At 43.1% G+C, this 22,497-nt stretch overlaps 1 protein-coding gene across 2 annotated transcripts in view; it reads right to left on the reverse strand.

Moving 5' to 3' along the window:
• Positions 1-301: 301 nt before the first annotated feature.
• LOC135522058 (glutamate receptor ionotropic, kainate 2-like) overlaps positions 302-22,497 on the reverse strand; it is a 276,893-nt gene continuing 254,697 nt past the window's right edge. Inside the window, exons 16-17 of one of the 2 annotated variants that reach the window (XM_064947973.1) lie at positions 9,463-9,716; positions 302-2,587 (exon numbers count right to left, since the gene is read on the reverse strand). In XM_064947973.1, coding sequence (XP_064804045.1) covers positions 2,423-2,587; positions 9,463-9,716 — 419 coding nt within the window. In that variant the 3' untranslated portion in view covers positions 302-2,422. Of the gene's footprint in view, positions 2,588-6,195; positions 8,934-9,462; positions 9,717-22,497 lie in introns of those variants that run through there. The other variant, XM_064947974.1, reaches the window with a different exon arrangement.

Consider the following 22,497-nt stretch of genomic DNA (forward strand, 5'->3'; position numbering starts at 1 on the left):
GGGTACAAACACGCAGGGTGAACGCACACAGTCAGCGTTATATGGTAAAAAACGTTCAACAATAAACAAATAAACAAAAAAAGGTTATTATGTTTCTGTTCAAATGCTGTGGTTTCTTTTTCTTTTAGGCCCATCGTCGACTTGCTTTGTTCATATACATATATATATCCCATATTCCATCAGTCTGTTATTGTGTTTTCTGTTCACTTTGCTCTTTGTTCTGTTTAGCTGTCTGATCTAAGCTGTTACAATGTAATGGTGTCAAAACATTTTGCTTTAGTCAAATGAACGACACCACAAAGATGTGAAGATTTTTTTTTATTTTCTTTAAACTTGTGCATCAACTTCAAACAGTAAACTGTGTGCACTCCGTTTAGTTTTCATAACATGTTCAAAATTAGTTAGGTGTTCCTTATTCTGTTAAATACATATTTCTCTGTTTTTAAAACCATTTACACACAATTTCTCAGCACTGAAATCTAGCAGTCTATTGGAAGTCAGGGGTGTAGAATGATAAGCGTTGTTGGCAGTCCTCTTCACTTCAACTGCATTTGTGTGTGTATATATATATTTATTGTTCTAATTATTGTTTAATCATTACTCTTTTCACCTGAAGTAAAAATATCTTTATTTTAAATATGATTCCTTTACATGATAAAAATATTTTTTTTCAAAACATGTATTATGCCACTGAAGCTCAACCAGAATGTTCTGGACACCCCATCGGTGTGAGGCCGGTCCATGGAGGGGTTGTTCTCGTGACCCCCTGGAGGGGATTGTGTTAGGCCTGACGGGGCTATCCTAGGTGGGGCTGCTATCCCTTGGGATGCCCACACGGCCCACAGTGGAGAGAGAGTTGCGCTGTCTGCTGTGGTGACACCCGTGGTACATTTTTTTTGTTGATAAAAATTATTACAAAATGTTTTATTTTCTTTGTACAAAAACACTTTTTCATAGAAATTGCATTTGCACAAGTAAATGTGAGGATTTTGTTATTAAAATAAAAGCCACTAGAGTACAAAAAGAAACTTGAGACTTGACATTGAACAAAAAAGAAAACCAAAACATTTGTACCCATCAAATCTGAAAATGAGGTGTGTACTGTATCCTTGCAGCTGCTGTGAAAATCCAGTCCATGAAAATATAAATAAAGAAATTCATAAATAAAACAATAAATACTTGAATAAATAAATTCCTCATGATGTGTGATTGCTGTGAATTTAGTTTCAGATCCACTACTGCTGTCCTGCTTTCCTTCAATTCAAACGACTAAGGTTTCTAAGGTTAGTACTTTCATCATGTCTGCCACTCATGTCACTTCCAGTTCCCATCACCTAATTCCTCTATTACATCACTGCCCCTCCCCCGGTCATCTGTCTCTGCTTGTATTTATATATGTATATATGTTTTTATTCAAAATGTTTTTCCCATCCCCCATAATTTAACAAAATGTTTAGTACTCTGAAAACAAAATAAATGAAATAACCTATTGCCTGATGGATAATGTACTGTATTCTTTCCAACAGTGAATCATATGAATAAACGATGCCTCTGTACATGTTGGGAGCAGTTCTGTCCTGCTCACTAATGCGTTTTGGGCTTTGGGTTTAATTTGGAACTGGCTGTTTCTAGCCCATCTGGTCTCCTTCTTCTTCTATGGTTGGATAGTAACAAGATGTGTCCTTTACACACTCGCCAAACTGATTTTCTCTCAGTTTTTTCTATTAGTATCTGTGTATGTGTTTGCGCCATAACTATGACTGAGTGATGTACGTTCTCCTCATTCTACCTAACGTTCTCCTGATTCTACTCAGTGAGAGAGAGAGTGGTTGGGTAGCATATAAATATTGATTCAATTTGGACCTGTGATTTCTAAGGGACAACCAAACATATACAGTAGCTGTATGATATTCTATACTTTCAATTTAACCTGCCATCCCTCCTTTCCTCTGAATCCTGGGTTTATCTCTCTCTTTTTTTGATACTAAATCATGGCACCACTTGGTCACTCCTTGCTCAGGTGCATTGCCAGGTAGAGTAATGAGGTAACTCACATTGAATTGCTCCCAGGTTGGTTCAAGTTATTTCCACAGGAAACATTGTTGAATCTCTTTTCATTTCCAGCTTAGTGTTTCGAAACAACGATGCCAGACAGTCAGTGATCAGAGCAGCTCAGCTCCTCTCCTCTCTTCTCCAATCTCTCTTACCCCCACATACACTCACATAAATCAACTATCCCCCTTCCTCCCTCCCCCAGTGTCTCTTCACCCTACACGCCTCCCAGTGACATTAGAGCGAGAGAGAGAGAGAGAGAGCGAGAGAGCGAGAGAGAGAGAGCGAGAGAGAGAGAGAGAGAGAGAGAGAGAGAGAGAGAGAGCGAGAGAGATAGAGAGAGAGGGAGAGAGAGAGAGGAAGTCCTGTTCTAGGCCATGGTCTCTTTGCCTGGCAGTCTGCGGTCGTTGAAGGTATGCATGTTGATGACGTCCTCTGTCTTGACCATGACGGGCGGCTGAGGCTTGTGTTTGAGGCGCCGCTGGCACTTGAGGGACACCCGCAATTCGTCCACTATGGCACTGCAGAAGGACCTCTGTAGGAGAGAGAAAGAGAGAGAGAGTCAGAAAGAGAAAGAGAGAGTCAGAAAGAGAAAGAGAGAGAGAAAACAGGGCTTTCAGAGAGAGCCTCCTCTAGTTCCAAACAATTTGGCAGTAATAAGCTCAGCAGAGCAGAGCACTGCAGAGCTTCTACTTCCCCAGGGCAGGCTCTCTACAGGCCCCTCTCTGAGAGCTGCCATGGTGACACAGAGCAGACAGGGGAGAGAGGAGCTGGTTCAGGATAGGGTGGGTGGGCTGGGGCTGGAGTTCTAGCTGGGGCTGGGGGAGTTGGTTGGAGGTTGCATGTCCATAGTCCTTTAGTGTAGTAGGTGGATAAAGGAGCTAGATGTAGGTGGGAATCAGGACAGGATTTGCACTGGAGGTTGGCAGGGCTTCATAAGTATCTTACTACAGCCGTGCAGCTATTTGATCATGTACAGCAACACCTGGTTATGGTAGTTTGCATTAATAGCTTTAAATTATTCAAATGTGTTGACTGCTAATTAAAACATGCCTTTAGCCCTGGCAACGATTCAGTTTCAAATCAACCACGAATGTGAAGTTTGGTTGGTGAGTGGAGGGGCTGGGATGAAGGAAGGGCTAGATGGTCTAGGGGGGTAATGCTTTGGGAAGGGTGGATTGAAGAGGGTTAGAAGGAAAGCTGTGCCGAGATGCTGGAGTCCATCTGGAGTCGCACACATTTCGAGCGAACGCACATACACACACGCAAGCGTGCAAACACACACACACACACACACACACACACACACACACACACACACACACACACACACACACACACACACACACACACACACACACACACACACACACACACACACACACACACACACACAGTGAGCATTCTAGGCTAGCTAAAGTGATTTCTCCATGGCAGATTTCCCCCATCCTTCTCTGCCAGGCAGCCCAGCCGGGGCCCAGGCCCATACAGCAGCATGACTTATTGATGCATATTACATCTCGTCTGACTCAAATCCCATGTAGCTGCATGGCCAATTAAGCTGCTGCCTCTTCTTCTTCCTTCTCCTTTTCTCAAAGCTACTCTGGCATTTGCAAATGGTGCACTGAACAACGCAGAGTGACTCAACTAAATATGAGACTGCTATTCCTGGAGGTACTATTGGGGAAACAGATTCCAAGGGACTAATATGTTTTTCGAGTCTAGGTTAAATCCTTCACATAAAAACACAATTTCCATTTTGGAACGGCACTATGGTGATGTCTGGTACAGTACATATTCCAAATAATTCAGAACCTCAACTGAGTTGATAGAGAACCGAGGGATGTCTACCTTACTAGCTGGAATGTGAAAGGGCTCAACCATCCTGTCAAGAGAAATAAGGCCTCTGCCCACCTCAAGCAATTGAAGGCTGGGCTCGTCTACCAACAAGAACACAAGGATGAAGACAACAGTGAAGACTTCATGCTGCTAAGTCAGCCAGTGATTGAGTGTCATTCAGTTACTCATGCCAATGCTTAACTAACAGGCTGCCTTCTCCTTAGTGCCTTTCTCATCTATGACCAGTAGGTTTATCACATTGTTATGAGTTGTCCTAATGAACAGGTATCTCACATGAACACATCCTATAGTTATGACTAGAGGACTCCCACACATGCAAATGTTTTAATGCGTTCGCTTTCCAGCATACCAACAATCACATCAATTCACCACCAATCAAAATTCTATGCATATTGAGTATATGGATTTGGGTGTATAAGCTGTGTACAAAGGTACCTATCTGAGTGTGTATGGTATAACATGTTAGTATGTGTATGTGTGTATCATATTCATAAATCTTATCTATATCATTTCATATTGTTTGTCTTCTTCTCGCAAAAAAAATGGAATTACTCCTAGAAGTCCTGCTGATTGACTACAAGCCCTCCAGAAAACATGCTTTTCATGAGTATTGATTTTCTCTGGGAAAGAGATATTGAATTCCATGTTCTACCTAAGACACCTTTCCCCTCATGAAGCCTTGGGCTTAGTGGCCATCTAGTGCCAATAGAAAAGTTCCAAAAGTAAAACCCCACCCAACTGGCTTTCCAGACAGGCTAAGAAAACCCTCCCTGACTCAGGGGACACATCTCCATCCTGGCCTCATGGCTGCTGGGCTCATAGTTGGATTGATGGTGGCTGTTTAGTGGTGGCCATTGAATTACAGAGGTTTTATGACCCCTTTTCCCCATCACCAGAGCCAATCCTGAGCTGAACAGGCTCAGGTCTCAGAGCACTTTGGGCTGGCTCAGAGGAAGACAGGAAGAAAACGTCCACTTAAGGAGGTGAGATGGAGAAATAATAAATCCAACACTTTTACTGCCTTAAAGCGTTTTTACTACCATTAATGGAAGATGGTACTGGTGGGTATTTTGCAGGCTGCCTATGTACAGTACAGCCCAGTCAGTCTGTACCACCATGTACACGGATCTATAGACCCCAGACCTGCTCATCAGGTTTGGTATAAAATGCTGAGATGGAAAGACACCATAGTAGCTCCCACTCCATCTCTCACTCCATGAAAGCATGATAGAGAAATGGAGGGCAAGTAAGAAATGAATAGTCACTATTTTTGTGTGTATAGTCAATGGGTGTCTGTGCACACATCTGTCCGAGCAGGTGTGTGTGTGTGAGCGTGTGTGTACACATATAAGTGCATGCGTACATTCCTGTGTGTGTGTGTGTGTGTGTGTGTGTGTGTGTGTGTGTGTGCGCGCACACAAAATCGGGGAGCTGGGTGGTTCCTCACACACAGCTGGTGATCCCTGTCCCTGGAGAGCCAAGTTACTCTGCAGCACCCTCAGCAGTAGGCAGGAGAAAAGGGAAGAGCAGGAGGAGGAGGAGGGGGAGGAGGAGAAATGGGAGGAAGATGAGGAGGAGCTGAAGGAGGAGGAGGGAGAGGTGGAGGATAATGAGAAGAAAGAAAAGGAAGAGGGGGATGAGAAAGAGGAAGAGGTGGAGAAGGAAGAGGGGGAAGAGAGGGAAGTGGACAACCATGGTGATCATGGTATTTTTCTGAAAGCCAGCAATGTTGTGACGATGGGAATGTGTGGACTTATGAGAGAAAGTCCTCATTGGGCAAACCGGAATGAAAAGCCTACTAAAACTTTAAATATTTCTCAATCTTTTATTAAAGTTAATAACAAGTGGAAAATATTAGACTGAAAACCTAATTATTCTGAATCACAATTTGAGTTAAGTTAATTAAAATAATTTCAAATAAACATACAATTAATGTCATTACAACATATATTTTTGGATTTGACTAATAATATTAAGAAAGGTTGACATAAGGTATATGGTTCATAACATTAAATAAATGACTTGGTGTTTTTATTTCTCTCTTTATCCTTTCTAATGTTACACAGAATACAGTAGCAGTTGGACACACCTACTCATTCCCACGGTTTTCTTTATTTTGACTATTTTCTAAATTGTAGAACAATAGTGAAGACATCAAAACTGTTAAATAACACATATGGAATCATGTAGTAACCAAAAAAAGTGTTAAACATATCTAAATATATTTCATATTTGAGATTCTTCAAAGTAGCCACCCTTTGCCTTGATGACAGCTTTGAACATTCTTGGCATTCTCCGAATTGACTGACCTTCCTGTCTTAAATTAAGGATGGAATGTTGTTTCCCTTTGTTTATTTGAGCGGTTCTTGCCATAATATGGACTTAGTCTTTTACCAAATGGAGCTATCTTCTATATACCACCTCTACCTTGTCACAACACAACTGATTGGCTCAAATGCATTGGGAAGGAAATAAATTCCACAAAATAAAACTTTTAACAAGGCACACCTGTTAATTGAAATGCATTCCAGGTGACTACCTCATGAAGCTGGTTGAGAGAATGCCAAGAGTGTGCAAAGCTGTCATCAAGGCAAAGGGTGGCTACTTTGAAGAATATAAAATAGAAAAAATATTTTGGGGTTACTACATGATTTCATAGTTTTGATGTCCTCACTATTATTCTACAATATAGAAAATAGTAAAAATAAAGAAAAGTGCTTGAATGAGTAGGTGTGTCCTAACTTCTGACTGGTACTTTAAAAAATGCAAATTGCAGGGTGTGCGCTATCAAGCATGACAAACCCAACAAAGAGATGCTTAGTAGAACATTTTCAAATTGACACTTTCAGCATCATGGTGAAAATACAACCCTGTACTGTTGACACATTCAAGTAAAGGATCTTGTGCAATTAAATAAAATATCAGGTATTTTCAAATGTGACTAATTATTGGATTGATATGGGAATACTTGGTACACTTGGTACTCTGCATATCGTGTCAAGGTTTAACAGTTAAAACAGTGGCAATGGGCCACACATACTAAAATACACGTTGTGATTGTGTGACACTCAAACCTCTTGGAGAATGTCTTTTTGTTTTGGATGAGTAAAAAATGTATTGCTTCTCAGATCATCTGACATAAAAAAAAGATTGATTATGAGAATTTATGAAAAGCAATATACACCTTTGTCAGTTATCAATTGGGTGTTAAAATGTTGAGTTACACAACTTATATAATTGTAGCATATAGGCACAGGTAGTGTGAAAATAAAATGCTAAATGGACTGACATCTAACAACTCATCTTGAAACAGATATGTGATGTGTGAGTGAGATATGTGAGTGAGGTCTATTCTCTGTCTATTCTTTTCTCTGTCTGTTCTATTCTCTGTCTATTCTATTCTATTCTCTGTCTATTCTATTCTCTGTCTATTCTATTCTCTGTCTGTTCTATTCTCTGTCTGTTCTATTCTATTCTCTGTCTGTTCTATTCTCTGTCTGTTCTATTCTCTGTCTGTTCTATTCTATTCTCTGTCTATTCTATTCTCTGTCTATTCTATTCTATTCTCTGTCTATTCTATTCTCTGTCTGGATATATCTGCTATCTACTCTCCTCCACCTAGTTCTGAGCTGATAAGAGGGTGAAACGTATCTTCCTCAACTGCTGTGTCTGACACAAAGACATGCTGAAGAACACCAGGAAGAGATCATGATCAACATCAAACGATGTTGAGGTTTCTATTAAATCATCACTCTCCTTCTCTTTTCTCTGGCTCGGCTGACTATTACTCCCTACTCACTACCAACCTTCCATATGGGTTTTTATTAGCCATATCGTTCTTTAGCATTCTTTAAATGACATCCTATTGATGGGGGACCTCCCCTCCCGTCTCCCCTGGCTGCTCTGTGGGTGTAGTGCTGTGCGTGTGTGTGTGTGTGTGTGTGTGTGTGTGTGTGTGTGTGTGTGTGTGTGTGTGTGTGTGTGTGTGTGTGTGTGTGTGTGTGTGTGTGTGTGTGTGTGTTGTCGTTGACAGAAGGACTCTGAACATCACTTCATGACTAGATGCTGTGAATCATTGATATGGGGGCTTATGGCCGAGAAGCAGCAGCAGCATCACTGCATTGTGGGATCGATGGAGGGTGTAGAAGAAAGCTCTTAGTGCAGACCAGGCTCCTGTGGAGAGCTAAGTAGGGGTTGGCGTTTGAGATTTATGAGACTGTTGTTGGGTGAGAGAGCACTGTGTTAGAAAGGAAAGACAGGACGGGACAGGACATGAAAGACAGGACAGGAATCCCAGGAAGGACAGAAAGGACCGGAGAGGAAGGACAGATCAGGACAAGAAGGACAAGACAGGAAGGACAGGACATGGGATTAAGGGGAACATCAAAAGGTGTACATGGTGTTGACAATGAGTGATGTGTTGTTGTAGCATTACACTTTCAATATGAGATTATTCAGTAGAGTAGATAGTATGTTATAATATCTGAAAGCTTACATGTGTTTTCAAAACCAAGCCTTCAGAGTTTGCAATTATAGCTTGATTCATTTTGGCTTGTCTGTCCAAAAGTTTGTATCTGATAATAACAATTTGTTTTTTGGGAGAGGATTGCTGTGGCTGTGTGTTGAGGGTGACATGAAGACTGGTGACATTTACTTCAGCCTTATGGATCATGCATTTGGGCCAACCTTCCAATCCCATCGTGTGAAACCCTGCACCTATAGTTTTAGGGCCGCCTTTCGAAAACATACACCCAACCATGCACCAATGGAAACTTTTCATTCAAACGTTGTGACCATAACATTGCTGCCAGTTCTTCCGACAGGAGACTTCCCAATCGGGAACTATCTGAAGTTAAAAAAGTACAATTTGTGCATTGTAAGGTAAATGTAGATGACTGGAGTCTCTGGAGTCTTTCTGGAGGTCATTTGAGCTGGTGGTTAAAGTCTACAGGTAGCTGCTTGGAGGGTCCGTGGTGACAGCAGAACTCCTCACGCTTCCTATCACCTTGGTGCCGTTGGGGCTAAGTGGATAAAGGCAAGAAAATGAACCCATACTTACTGTGTCTTAAAGAATATGGTGCATTAATGTATCTACATAAACATCAGTGTTTCAGGAGCTGACCTGAGTATCATGTAAAATTGTCCTTGTGATCTCAGTGTAACTAAGATGGCTACCGTCTGTCTGTCCTTTTGTACATCATGTACATTCAAATAAGTGTTAATGCTGAACACGTGTAAATGTCCCCTCCACCCGTATCCAAACATCAAGTGCACTTTATTGAGTATGAGGTGAGGGATGGTTTAGTGCAAATACAACGAGACTAGATGTCTCTACTTTTCATCATGTTGTGACTTTTGTGTCAGAAATAAAAATGTGATACAAATGTTATATTTTTTTAAACCACAAAATAAATGTAAGCTAGGCCAAAAAACAAAACTAATAGAAAAGTAGGAAAATTGTCTCCTTGTCAAAGATCTTTGTATAATATGATCCACACACAGGCACATTGTCATTGCAACCTGGCTATACGTGAAAGGATGTTGCTTTACCTTTTCCAGTTGTGCGTTTTGTTTGGACTTATAGATGAACTCTCCGACTGCCACGAACACCGACAGGACGAGTCCAGCCGCCAGCACAATAAAGATGCCCCCGATGTTCTGGACCCCCAGAGCGCTGGCCTCCTTATTCTTCTCATCCTCCGGACAACCGTTCCCCCTCCACCACTTCTCCTTCATCATGTGCAGCTTTCCTTCTTCCTGCAGCTGCAGGATCGCTATGGTGATCTTGTCTCTGTACGGAGAGCCTGAGGGACCAAAAAAGGCAGGTGAGGTTGAGATAGATAGTAATTACGAGGAAAGTGTGTGTGTGTGTGTGTGTGTGTGTGTGTGTGTAGTACCAACATCCAAACCAGTGTCCTGGCTGGTGCTGAATGCACTATAGATTCTCCCATGCAGCTCCCACAGTGGTTTCATAAACAATACACTAATAAACCCGAAGTACATTCCAGGGACCAGCAATTTACCTCCATTTATCTGCTTCCTTTTTTTTCTCTAATTAAAACTGGTTGCCATGCTTAATTAGCGGTAATGTCTCTAGTGTGCATTGTTTTGTTTTGCTTAACAAATAAATGCGCTGCCGACGTGTTGCTTTGAAGTGCCCCCTTCTGCCCCAGTGTGTGCGTGTGCGTGCACGTGTGTTCACGGCATCTCCTCAGTGCTGGGAATAATTCCTCAATCTCCCAGCAGCCTCCAGGCCTCCCCGCACCAGCCAGGTAAACAGGGCTGGCGTGTTGGTGTTCCCTGCTGGCCAGATCAAACCCGTCACATGCAGAGGCTTCTGATTAGACCTGAAGGGTGAAACCAAGTGAAAACACTTGAAATCTCCCTGACCCCCTTTCATGTCATCGACTGGAGAGCTCTCCCCGTGGCTCGGGGCCCTTATAATCAGGATGTTAATGCTGCTTGAAATATTTAACACTCAATCACACTCCCTTATTATTATCTCATACACTTCAGAACAATAGCCAGCTTGGTGTTGAGGAGAGGGGAAAACAACTCTTCAGAACTATAGCCAGCTTGGTGTTGAGGAGAGGGGAAAACAACTCTTCAGAACTATAGCCAGCTTGGTGTTGAGGAGAGGGGAAAACAACTCTTCAGAACTATAGCCAGCTTGGTGTTGAGGAGAGGGGAAAACAACTCTTCAGAACTATAGATGGTTGTGTTAAGGAGAGGGGAAAACAACTCTTCAGAACTATAGATGGTTGTGTTGAGGAGAGGGGAAACAACTCTTCAGAACTATATCCAGCTTGTGTTGAGGAGAGGGGAAAATAACTCTTCAGAACTATAGCCAGCTTGGTGTTAAGGAGAGGGGAAAACAACTCTTCAGAACTATATCCAGCTTGTGTTGAGGAGAGGGGAAAACAACTCTTCAGAACTATAGCCAGCTTGGTGTTAAGGAGAGGGGAAAACAACTCTTCAGAACTATATCCAGCTTGTGTTGAGGAGAGGGGAAAACAACTCTTCAGAACTATAGATGGTTGTGTTAAGGAGAGGGGAAAACAACTCTTCAGAACTATAGATGGTTGTGTTGAGGAGAGGGGAAAACAACTCTTCAGAACTATATCCAGCTTGTGTTGAGGAGAGGGGAAAACAACTCTTCAGAACTATAGATGGTTGTGTTGAGGAGAGGGGAAAACAACTCTTCAGAACTATATCCAGCTTGTGTTGAGGAGAGGGGAAAATAACTCTTCAGAACTATAGCCAGCTTGGTGTTAAGGAGAGGGGAAAACACCTCTTCAGAACTATATCCAGCTTGGTGTTGAGGAGAGGGGAAAACAACTCTTCAGAACTATATCCAGCTTGGTGTTAAGGAGAGGGGAAAACAACTCTTCAGAACTATAGCCAGCTTGGTGTTAAGGAGAGGGGAAAACACCTCTTCAGAACTATAGCCAGCTTGGTGTTGAGGAGAGGGGAAAACAACTCTTCAGAACTATATCCAGCTTGGTGTTAAGGAGAGGGGAAAACAACTCTTCAGAACTATAGATGGTTGTGTTGAGGAGAGGGGAAAACAACTCTTCAGAACTATATCCAGCTTGGTGTTAAGGAGAGGGGAAAACAACTCTTCAGAACTATAGATGGTTGTGTTGAGGAGAGGGGAAAACAACTCTTCAGAACTATATCCAGCTTGGTGTTAAGGAGAGGGGAAAACAACTCTTCAGAACTATAGCCAGCTTGGTGTTGAGGAGAGGGGAAAACAACTCTTCAGAACTATATCCAGCTTGGTGTTGAGGAGAGGGGAAAACAACTCTTCAGAACTATAGATGGTTGTGTTGAGGAGAGGGGAAAACAACTCTTCAGAACTATAGATGGTTGTGTTGAGGACAGGGGAAAACAACTCTTCAGAACTATAGATGGTTGTGTTGAGGACAGGGGAAAACAACTTTTCAGAACTACATCCAGCTTGGTGTTGAGGAGAGGGGAAAACAACTCTTCAGAACTATATCCAGCTTGGTGTTAAGGAGAGGGGAAAACAACTCTTCAGAACTATAGCCAGCTTGGTGTTAAGGAGAGGGGAAAACACCTCTTCAGAACTATAGCCAGCTTGGTGTTGAGAAGAGGGGAAAACAACTCTTCAGAACTATAGCCAGCTTGGTGTTAAGGAGAGGGGAAAACAACTCTTCAGAACTATATCCAGCTTGGTGTTGAGGAGAGGGGAAAACAACTCTTCAGAACTATATCCAGCTTGTGTTAAGGAGAGGGAAAACAACTCTTCAGAACTATAGATGGTTGTGTTGAGGAGAGGGGAAAACAACTCTTCAGAACTATAGATGGTTGTGTTGAGGAGAGGGGAAAACAACTCTTCAGAACTATAGATGGTTTGTGTTGAGGAGAGGGAAAACAACTCTTCAGAACTATAGAGCTTGGTGTTAAGGAGAGGGGAAAACAACTCTTCAGAACTATATCCAGCTTGGTGTTGAGGAGAGGGGAAAACAACTCTTCAGAACTATATCCAGCTTGGTGTTGAGGAGAGGGGAAAACAACTCTTCAGAACTATAGATGGTTGTGTTGAGGACAGGGGAAAACTAGATGGTTGTGTTGAGGAGAGGGGAAAACAACTCTTCAGAACTATAGATGGTTGTGTTGAGGAGAGGGGAAAACAACTTTTCAGAACTATAGATGGTTGTGTTGAGGAGAGGGGAAAACAACTCTTCAGAACTATAGATGGTTGTGTTGAGGACAGGGGAAAACAACTTTTCAGAACTACATCCAGCTTGGTGTTGAGGAGAGGGGAAAACAACTCTTCAGAACTATATCCAGCTTGGTGTTGAGGAGAGGGGAAAACAACTCTTCAGAACTACATCCAGCTTGGTGTTGAGGAGAGGGGAAAACAACTCTTCAGAACTATAGATGGTTGTGTTGAGGAGAGGGGAAGACAACTCTTCAGAACTATATCCAGCTTGGTGTTGAGGAGAGGGGAAAACAACTCTTCAGAACTATAGATGGTTGTGTTGAGGAGAGGGGAAAACAACTCTTCAGAACTATAGCCAGCTTGGTGTTGAGCTGAGGGGAAAACAACTCTTCAGAACTATAGATGGTTGTGTTGAGGAGAGGGGAAAACAACTCTTCAGAACTATAGCCAGCTTGGTGTTGAGGAGAGGGGAAAACAACTCTTCAGAACTATAGATGGTTGTGTTGAGGAGAGGGGAAAACAACTTTTCAGAACTACATCCAGCTTGGTGTTGAGGAGAGGGGAAAACAACTCTTCAGAACTATATCCAGCTTGGTGTTGAGGAGAGGGGAAAACAACTCTTCAGAACAATAGATGGTTGTGTTGAGGAGAGGGGAAAACAACTCTTCAGAACTATAGCCAGCTTGTGTTGAGGAGAGGGGAAAACAACTCTTCAGAACTATATCCAGCTTGGTGTTGAGGAGAGGGGAAAACAACTCTTCAGAACTATATCCAGCTTGGTGTTGAGGAGAGGGGAAAACAACTCTTCAGAACTATATCCAGCTTGGTGTTAAGGAGAGGGGAAAACAACTCTTCAGAACTATATCCAGCTTGGTGTTGAGGAGAGGGGAAAACAACTCTTCAGAACTATATCCAGCTTGGTGTTAAGGAGAGGGGAAAACAACTCTTCAGAACTATAGATGGTTGTGTTGAGGAGAGGGGAAAACAACTCTTCAGAACTATATCCAGCTTGGTGTTGAGGAGAGGGAAAACAACTCTTCAGAACTATAGATGGTTGTGTTGAGGAGAGGGAAAACAACTCTTCAGAACTATAGCCAGCTTGGTGTTGAGGAGGGATGGTTGTGTTGAAAACAACTCTTCAGAACTATAGAGCTTGGTGTTGAGGAGAGGAGAAAAACAACTCTTCAGAACTATAGATGCTTGGTGTTGAGGAGAGGGGAACTATAGCCAGCAACTCTTCAGAACTATAGCCAGCTTGGTGTTGAGGAGAGGGCTTGGTGTTGAAAAAAACAACTCTTCAGAACTATATCCAGCTTGGTGTTGAGGAGAGGGGAAAACAACTCTTCAGAACTATATCCAGCTTGGTGTTGAGGAGAGGGGAAAACAACTCTTCAGAACTATAGAGGGTTGAGTTGAGGAGAGGGGAAAACAACTCTTCAGAACTATAGCCAGCTTGGTGTTGAGGAGAGGGGAAAACAACTCTTCAGAACTATAGCCAGCTTGGTGTTGAGGAAAACAACTCTTCAGAACTATATCCAGCTTGGTGTTGAGGAAAAAACAACTCTTCAGAACTATAGATGGTTGTGTTGAGGAGAGGGGAAAACAACTCTTCAGAACTATATCCAGCTTGGTGTTGAGGAGAGGGGAAAACAACTCTTCAGAACTATAGCCAGCTTGGTGTTGAGGAGAGGGAAAACAACTCTTCAGAACTATCCAGCTTGGTGTTAAGGAGAGGGAAAACAACTCTTCAGAACTATAGATGGTTGTGTTGAGAGAGGGAAAACAACTCTTCAGAACTTTGGTGTTGAGGAGAGGGGAAAACAACTCTTCAGAACTATAGATGGTTGTGTTGAGGAGAGGGGAAAACAACTCTTCAGAACTATATCCAGCTTGGTGTTGAGGAGAGGGGAAAACAACTTTCAGAACTATATCCATGCTTGAGGAGAGGGGAAAACAACTCTTCAGAACTATATCCAGCTTGGTGTTGAGGAGAGGGGAAAACAACTCTTCAGAACTATATCCAGCTTGGTGTTGAGGAGAGGGAAAACAACTCTTCAGAACTATATCCAGCTTGGTGTTGAGGAGAGGGGAAAACAACTCTTCAGAACTATAGATGGTTGTGTTGAGGAGGGGAGAACTCTTCAGAACTATATCCAGCTTGGAAAACAACTCTTCAGAACTATATCCAGCTTGGTGTTGAGGAGAGGGGAAAACAACTCTTCAGAACTATAGAGCTTGGTGTTGAGGAGAGGGGAAAACAACTCTTCAGAACTATAGCCAGCTTGGTGTTAGAGGAGAGGGGAAAACAACTCTTCAGAACTATAGCCAGCTTGGTGTTGAGGAGAGGGGAAAACAACTCTTCAGAACTATAGAGCTTGGTGTGTGAGGAGAGGGGAAAACAACTCTTCAGAACTATATCCAGCTTGGTGTTGAGGAGAGGGGAAAACAACTCTTCAGAACTATATCCAGCTTGGTGTTGAGGAGAGGGGAAAACAACTCTTCAGAACTATAGCCAGCTTGGTGTTGAGGAGAGGGGAAAACAACTCTTCAGAACTATATCCAGCTTGGTGTGTTGAGGAGAGGGGAAAACAACTCTTCAGAACTATAGATGGTTGTGTTGAGGAGAGGGGAAAACAACTCTTCAGAACTATAGCCAGCTTGGTGTTGAGGAGAGGGGAAAACAACTCTTCAGAACTATAGCCAGCTTGGTGTTGAGGAGAGGGGAAAACAACTCTTCAGAACTATATCCAACTCTTCAGAGGTGTTGAGGAGAGGGGAAAACAACTCTTCAGAACTATAGCCAGCTTGGTGTTGAGGAGAGGGGAAAACAACTCTTCAGAACTATATCCAGCTTGGTGTTGAGGAGAGGGGAAAACAACTCTTCAGAACTATATCCAGCTTGGTGTTGAGGAGAGGGGAAAACAACTCTTCAGAACTATAGATGGTTGTGTTGAGGAGAGGGGAAAACAACTCTTCAGAACTATAGCCAGCTTGGTGTTGAGGAGAGGGGAAAACAACTCTTCAGAACTATAGAGCTTGGTGTTGAGGAGAGGGGAAAACAACTCTTCAGAACTATATCCAGCTTGGTGTTGAGGAGAGGGGAAAACAACTCTTCAGAACTATAGATGGTTGTGTTGAGGAGAGGGGAAAACAACTCTTCAGAACTATAGGGGAAAAAAACAACTCTTCAGAACTATATCCAGCTTGGTGTTGAGGAGAGGGGAAAACAACTCTTCAGAACTATATCCAGCTTGGTGTTGAGGAGAGGGGAAAACAACTCTTCAGAACTATATCCAGCTTGGTGTTAAGGAGAGGGGAAAACAACTCTTCAGAACTATAGATGGTTGTGTTGAGGAGAGGGGAAAACAACTCTTCAGAACTATAGCCAGCTTGGTGTTGAGGAGAGGGGAAAACAACTCTTCAGAACTATATCCAGCTTGGTGTTGAGGAGAGGGGAAAACAACTCTTCAGAACTATATCCAGGGTTGAGGAGAGGGGAAAACAACTCTTCAGAACTATATCCAGCTTGGTGTTGAGGAGAGGGGAAAACAACTCTTCAGAACTATATCCAGCTTGGTGTTGAGGAGAGGGGAAAACAACTCTTCAGAACTATATCCAGCTTGGTTGAGGAGAGGGGAAAACAACTCTTCAGAACTATAGTTGGTGTTAAGGAGAGGGGAAAACAACTCTTCAGAACTATATCCAGCTTGGTGTTGAGGAGAGGGGAAAACAACTCTTCAGAACTATATCCAGCTTGGTGTTGAGGAGAGGGGAAAACAACTCTTCAGAACTATAGATGGTTGTGTTGAGGAGAGGGGAAAACAACTCTTCAGAACTATAGATGGTTGTGTTGAGGAGAGGGGAAAACAACTCTTCAGAACTATAGATGGTTGTGTTGAGGAGAGGGGAAAACAACTCTTCAGAACTATAGGGTTGTGTTGAGGAGAGGGGAAAACAACTCTTCAGAACTATATCCAGCTTGGTGTTGAGGAGAGGGGAAAACAACTCTTCAGAACTATATCCAGCTTGGTGTTGAGGAGAGGGGAAAACAACTCTTCAGAACTATATCCAGCTTGGTGTTGAGGAGAGGGGAAAACAACTCTTCAGAACTATAGATGGTTGTGTTGAGGAGAGGGGAAGACAACTCTTCAGAACTATATCCAGCTTGGTGTTGAGGAGAGGGGAAAACAACTCTTCAGAACTATAGATGGTTGTGTTGAGGAGAGGGGAAAACAACTCTTCAGAACTATATCCAGCTTGGTGTTGAGGAGAGGGAAAACAACTCTTCAGAACTATAGATGGTTGTGTTGAGGAGAGGGGAAAACAACTCTTCAGAACTATAGCCAGCTTGGTGTTGAGGAGAGGGGAAAACAACTCTTCAGAACTATAGATGGTTGTGTTGAGGAGAGGGGAAAACAACAGCTTGGTGTTGAGGAGAGGGGAAAACAACTCTTCAGAACTATATCCAGCTTGGTGTTGAGGAGAGGGGAAAACAACTCTTCAGAACTATAGATGGTTGTGTTGAGGAGAGGGGAAAACAACTCTTCAGAACTATAGCCAGCTTGGTGTTGAGGAGAGGGGAAAACAACTCTTCAGAACTATATCCAGCTTGGTGTTGAGGAGAGGGGAAAACAACTCTTCAGAACTATATCCAGCTTGGTGTTGAGGAGAGGGGAAAACAACTCTTCAGAACTATATCCAGCTTGGTGTTGAGGAGAGGGAAAACAACTCTTCAGAACTATATCCAGCTTGGTGTTGAGGAGAGGGGAAAACAACTCTTCAGAACTATAGCCAGCTTGGTGTTGAGGAGAGGGGAAAACAACTCTTCAGAACTATAGCCAGCTTGGTGTTGAGGAGAGGGGAAAACAACTCTTCAGAACTATAGCCAGCTTGGTGTTGAGGAGAGGGGAAAACAACTCTTCAGTACTACATCCAGCTTGGTGTTAAGGAGAGGGGAAAACAACTCTTCAGAACTATAGATGGTTGTGTTGAGGAGAGGGGAAAACAACTCTTCAGAACTATATCCAGCTTGGTGTTGAGGAGAGGGGAAAACAACTCTTCAGAACTATAGATGGTTGTGTTGAGGAGAGGGAAAACAACTCTTCAGAACAATAGCCAGCTTGGTGTTGAGGAGAGGGGAAAACAACTCTTCAGAACTATAGCCAGCTTGGTGTTAAGGAGAGGGGAAAACAACTCTTCAGAACTATATCCAGCTTGGTGTTGAGGAGAGGGGAAAACAACTCTTCAGAACTATAGATGGTTGTGTTGAGGAGAGGGGAAAACAACTTTTCAGAACTACATCCAGCTTGGTGTTGAGGAGAGGGGAAAACAACTCTTCAGAACTATAGCCAGCTTGGTGTTGAGGAGAGGGGAAAACAACTCTTCAGAACTACATCCAGCTTGGTGTTAAGGAGAGGGGAAAACAACTCTTCAGAACTATAGATGGTTGTGTTGAGGAGAGGGGAAAACAACTCTTCAGAACAATAGCCAGCTTGGTGTTGAGGAGAGGGGAAAACAACTCTTCAGAACTATATCCAGCTTGGTGTTGAGGAGAGGGGAAAACAACTCTTCAGAACTATATCCAGCTTGGTGTTGAGGAGAGGGGAAAACAACTCTTCAGAACTATATCCAGCTTGGTGTTGAGGAGAGGGGAAAACAACTCTTCAGAACTATATCCAGCTTGGTGTTAAGGAGAGGGGAAAACAACTCTTCAGAACTATATCCAGCTTGGTGTTGAGGAGAGGGGAAAACAACTCTTCAGAACTATATCCAGCTTGGTGTTAAGGAGAGGGGAAAACAACTCTTCAGAACTATAGATGGTTGTGTTGAGGAGAGGGGAAAACAACTCTTCAGAACTATATCCAGCTTGGTGTTGAGGAGAGGGGAAAACAACTCTTCAGAACTATAGATGGTTGTGTTGAGGAGAGGGGAAAACAACTCTTCAGAACTATAGATGGTTGAGTTGAGGAGAGGGGAAAACAACTCTTCAGAACTATAGCCAGCTTGGTGTTGAGGAGAGGGGAAAACAACTCTTCAGAACTATAGCCAGCTTGGTGTTGAGGAGAGGGGAAAACAACTCTTCAGAACTATAGCCAGCTTGGTGTTGAGGAGAGGGGAAAACAACTCTTCAGAACTATAGCCAGCTTGGTGTTGAGGAGAGGGGAAAACAACTCTTCAGAACTATAGCCAGCTTGGTGTTGAGGAGAGGGGAAAACAACTCTTCAGTACTACATCCAGCTTGGTGTTAAGGAGAGGGAAAACAACTCTTCAGAACTATAGATGGTTGTGTTGAGGAGAGGGAAAACAACTCTTCAGAACTATAGCCAGCTTGGTGTTGAGGAGAGGGGAAAACAACTCTTCAGAACTATAGATGGTTGTGTTGAGGAGAGGGGAAAACAACTCTTCAGAACAATAGCCAGCTTGGTGTTGAGGAGAGGGGAAAACAACTCTTCAGAACTATAGCCAGCTTGGTGTTAAGGAGAGGGGAAAACAACTCTTCAGAACTATATCCAGCTTGGTGTTGAGGAGAGGGGAAAACAACTCTTCAGAACTATAGATGGTTGTGTTGAGGAGAGGGGAAAACAACTTTTCAGAACTACATCCAGCTTGGTGTTGAGGAGAGGGGAAAACAACTCTTCAGAACTATAGCCAGCTTGGTGTTGAGGAGAGGGGAAAACAACTCTTCAGAACTACATCCAGCTTGGTGTTAAGGAGAGGGGAAAACAACTCTTCAGAACTATATCCAGCTTGGTGTTGAGGAGAGGGGAAAACAACTCTTCAGAACTATAGATGGTTGTGTTGAGGAGAGGGAAAACAACTCTTCAGAACAATAGCCAGCTTGGTGTTGAGGAGAGGGGAAAACAACTCTTCAGAACTATATCCAGCTTGGTGTTGAGGAGAGGGGAAAACAACTCTTCAGAACTATATCCAGCTTGGTGTTGAGGAGAGGGGAAAACAACTCTTCAGAACTATATCCAGCTTGGTGTTGAGGAGAGGGGAAAACAACTCTTCAGAACTATAGATGGTTGTGTTGAGGAGAGGGGAAAACAACTCTTCAGAACAATAGCCAGCTTGGTGTTGAGGAGAGGGGAAAACAACTCTTCAGAACTATATCCAGCTTGGTGTTGAGGAGAGGGGAAAACAACTCTTCAGAACTATATCCAGCTTGGTGTTGAGGAGAGGGGAAAACAACTCTTCAGAACTATATCCAGCTTGGTGTTGAGGAGAGGGGAAAACAACTCTTCAGAACTATATCCAGCTTGGTGTTGAGGAGAGGGGAAAACAACTCTTCAGAACTATATCCAGCTTGGTGTTAAGGAGAGGGGAAAACAACTCTTCAGAACTATATCCAGCTTGGTGTTGAGGAGAGGGGAAAACAACTCTTCAGAACTATATCCAGCTTGGTGTTAAGGAGAGGGGAAAACAACTCTTCAGAACTATAGATGGTTGTGTTGAGGAGAGGGGAAAACAACTCTTCAGAACTATATCCAGCTTGGTGTTGAGGAGAGGGGAAAACAACTCTTCAGAACTATAGATGGTTGTGTTGAGGAGAGGGGAAAACAACTCTTCAGAACTATAGATGGTTGAGTTGAGGAGAGGGGAAAACAACTCTTCAGAACTATAGCCAGCTTGGTGTTGAGGAGAGGGGAAAACAACTCTTCAGAACTATAGCCAGCTTGGTGTTGAGGAGAGGGGAAAACAACTCTTCAGAACTACATCCAGCTTGGTGTTAAGGAGAGGGGAAAACAACTCTTCAGAACTATATCCAGCTTGGTGTTGAGGAGAGGGAAAACAACTCTTCAGAACTATAGATGGTTGTGTTGAGGAGAGGGAAAACAACTCTTCAGAACAATAGCCAGCTTGGTGTTGAGGAGAGGGGAAAACAACTCTTCAGAACTATATCCAGCTTGGTGTTGAGGAGAGGGGAAAACAACTCTTCAGAACTATATCCAGCTTGGTGTTGAGGAGAGGGGAAAACAACTCTTCAGAACTATATCCAGCTTGGTGTTGAGGAGAGGGGAAAACAACTCTTCAGAACTATAGATGGTTGTGTTGAGGAGAGGGGAAAACAACTCTTCAGAACAATAGCCAGCTTGGTGTTGAGGAGAGGGGAAAACAACTCTTCAGAACTATATCCAGCTTGGTGTTGAGGAGAGGGAAAACAACTCTTCAGAACTATATCCAGCTTGGTGTTGAGGAGAGGGGAAAACAACTCTTCAGAACTATATCCAGCTTGGTGTTGAGGAGAGGGGAAAACAACTCTTCAGAACTATATCCAGCTTGGTGTTGAGGAGAGGGGAAAACAACTCTTCAGAACTATATCCAGCTTGGTGTTAAGGAGAGGGGAAAACAACTCTTCAGAACTATATCCAGCTTGGTGTTGAGGAGAGGGGAAAACAACTCTTCAGAACTATATCCAGCTTGGTGTTAAGGAGAGGGGAAAACAACTCTTCAGAACTATAGATGGTTGTGTTGAGGAGAGGGGAAAACAACTCTTCAGAACTATATCCAGCTTGGTGTTGAGGAGAGGGGAAAACAACTCTTCAGAACTATAGATGGTTGTGTTGAGGAGAGGGAAAACAACTCTTCAGAACTATAGATGGTGTTGAGGAGAGGGAAAACAACTCTTCAGAACTATAGCCAGCTTGGTGTTGAGGAGAGGGGAAAACAACTCTTCAGAACTATAGCCAGCTTGGTGTTGAGGAGAGGGAAAACAACTCTTCAGAACTATAGCCAGCTTGGTGTTGAGGAGAGGGGAAAACAACTCTTCAGAACTATAGCCAGCTTGGTGTTGAGGAGAGGGGAAAACAACTCTTCAGAACTATAGCCAGCTTGGTGTTGAGGAGAGGGGAAAACAACTCTTCAGAACTATAGCCAGCTTGGTGTTGAGGAGAGGGGAAAACAACTCTTCAGAACTACATCCAGCTTGGTGTTAAGGAGAGGGGAAAACAACTCTTCAGAACTATATCCAGCTTGGTGTTGAGGAGAGGGGAAAACAACTCTTCAGAACTATAGATGGTTGTGTTGAGGAGAGGGGAAAACAACTCTTCAGAACAATAGCCAGCTTGGTGTTGAGGAGAGGGGAAAACAACTCTTCAGAACTATATCCAGCTTGGTGTTGAGGAGAGGGGAAAACAACTCTTCAGAACTATATCCAGCTTGGTGTTGAGGAGAGGGGAAAACAACTCTTCAGAACTATATCCAGCTTGGTGTTGAGGAGAGGGGAAAACAACTCTTCAGAACTATAGATGGTTGTGTTGAGGAGAGGGGAAAACAACTCTTCAGAACAATAGCCAGCTTGGTGTTGAGGAGAGGGGAAAACAACTCTTCAGAACTATATCCAGCTTGGTGTTGAGGAGAGGGGAAAACAACTCTTCAGAACTATATCCAGCTTGGTGTTGAGGAGAGGGGAAAACAACTCTTCAGAACTATATCCAGCTTGGTGTTGAGGAGAGGGGAAAACAACTCTTCAGAACTATATCCAGCTTGGTGTTGAGGAGAGGGGAAAACAACTCTTCAGAACTATATCCAGCTTGGTGTTAAGGAGAGGGGAAAACAACTCTTCAGAACTATATCCAGCTTGGTGTTGAGGAGAGGGGAAAACAACTCTTCAGAACTATATCCAGCTTGGTGTTAAGGAGAGGGGAAAACAACTCTTCAGAACTATAGATGGTTGTGTTGAGGAGAGGGGAAAACAACTCTTCAGAACTATATCCAGCTTGGTGTTGAGGAGAGGGAAAACAACTCTTCAGAACTATAGATGGTTGTGTTGAGGAGAGGGGAAAACAACTCTTCAGAACTATAGATGGTTGAGTTGAGGAGAGGGAAAACAACTCTTCAGAACTATAGCCAGCTTGGTGTTGAGGAGAGGGGAAAACAACTCTTCAGAACTATAG

Source organism: Oncorhynchus masou, chromosome 30, assembly GCF_036934945.1.
Source record: "Oncorhynchus masou masou isolate Uvic2021 chromosome 30, UVic_Omas_1.1, whole genome shotgun sequence".
Classification (NCBI taxonomy): domain Eukaryota; kingdom Metazoa; phylum Chordata; class Actinopteri; order Salmoniformes; family Salmonidae; genus Oncorhynchus; species Oncorhynchus masou.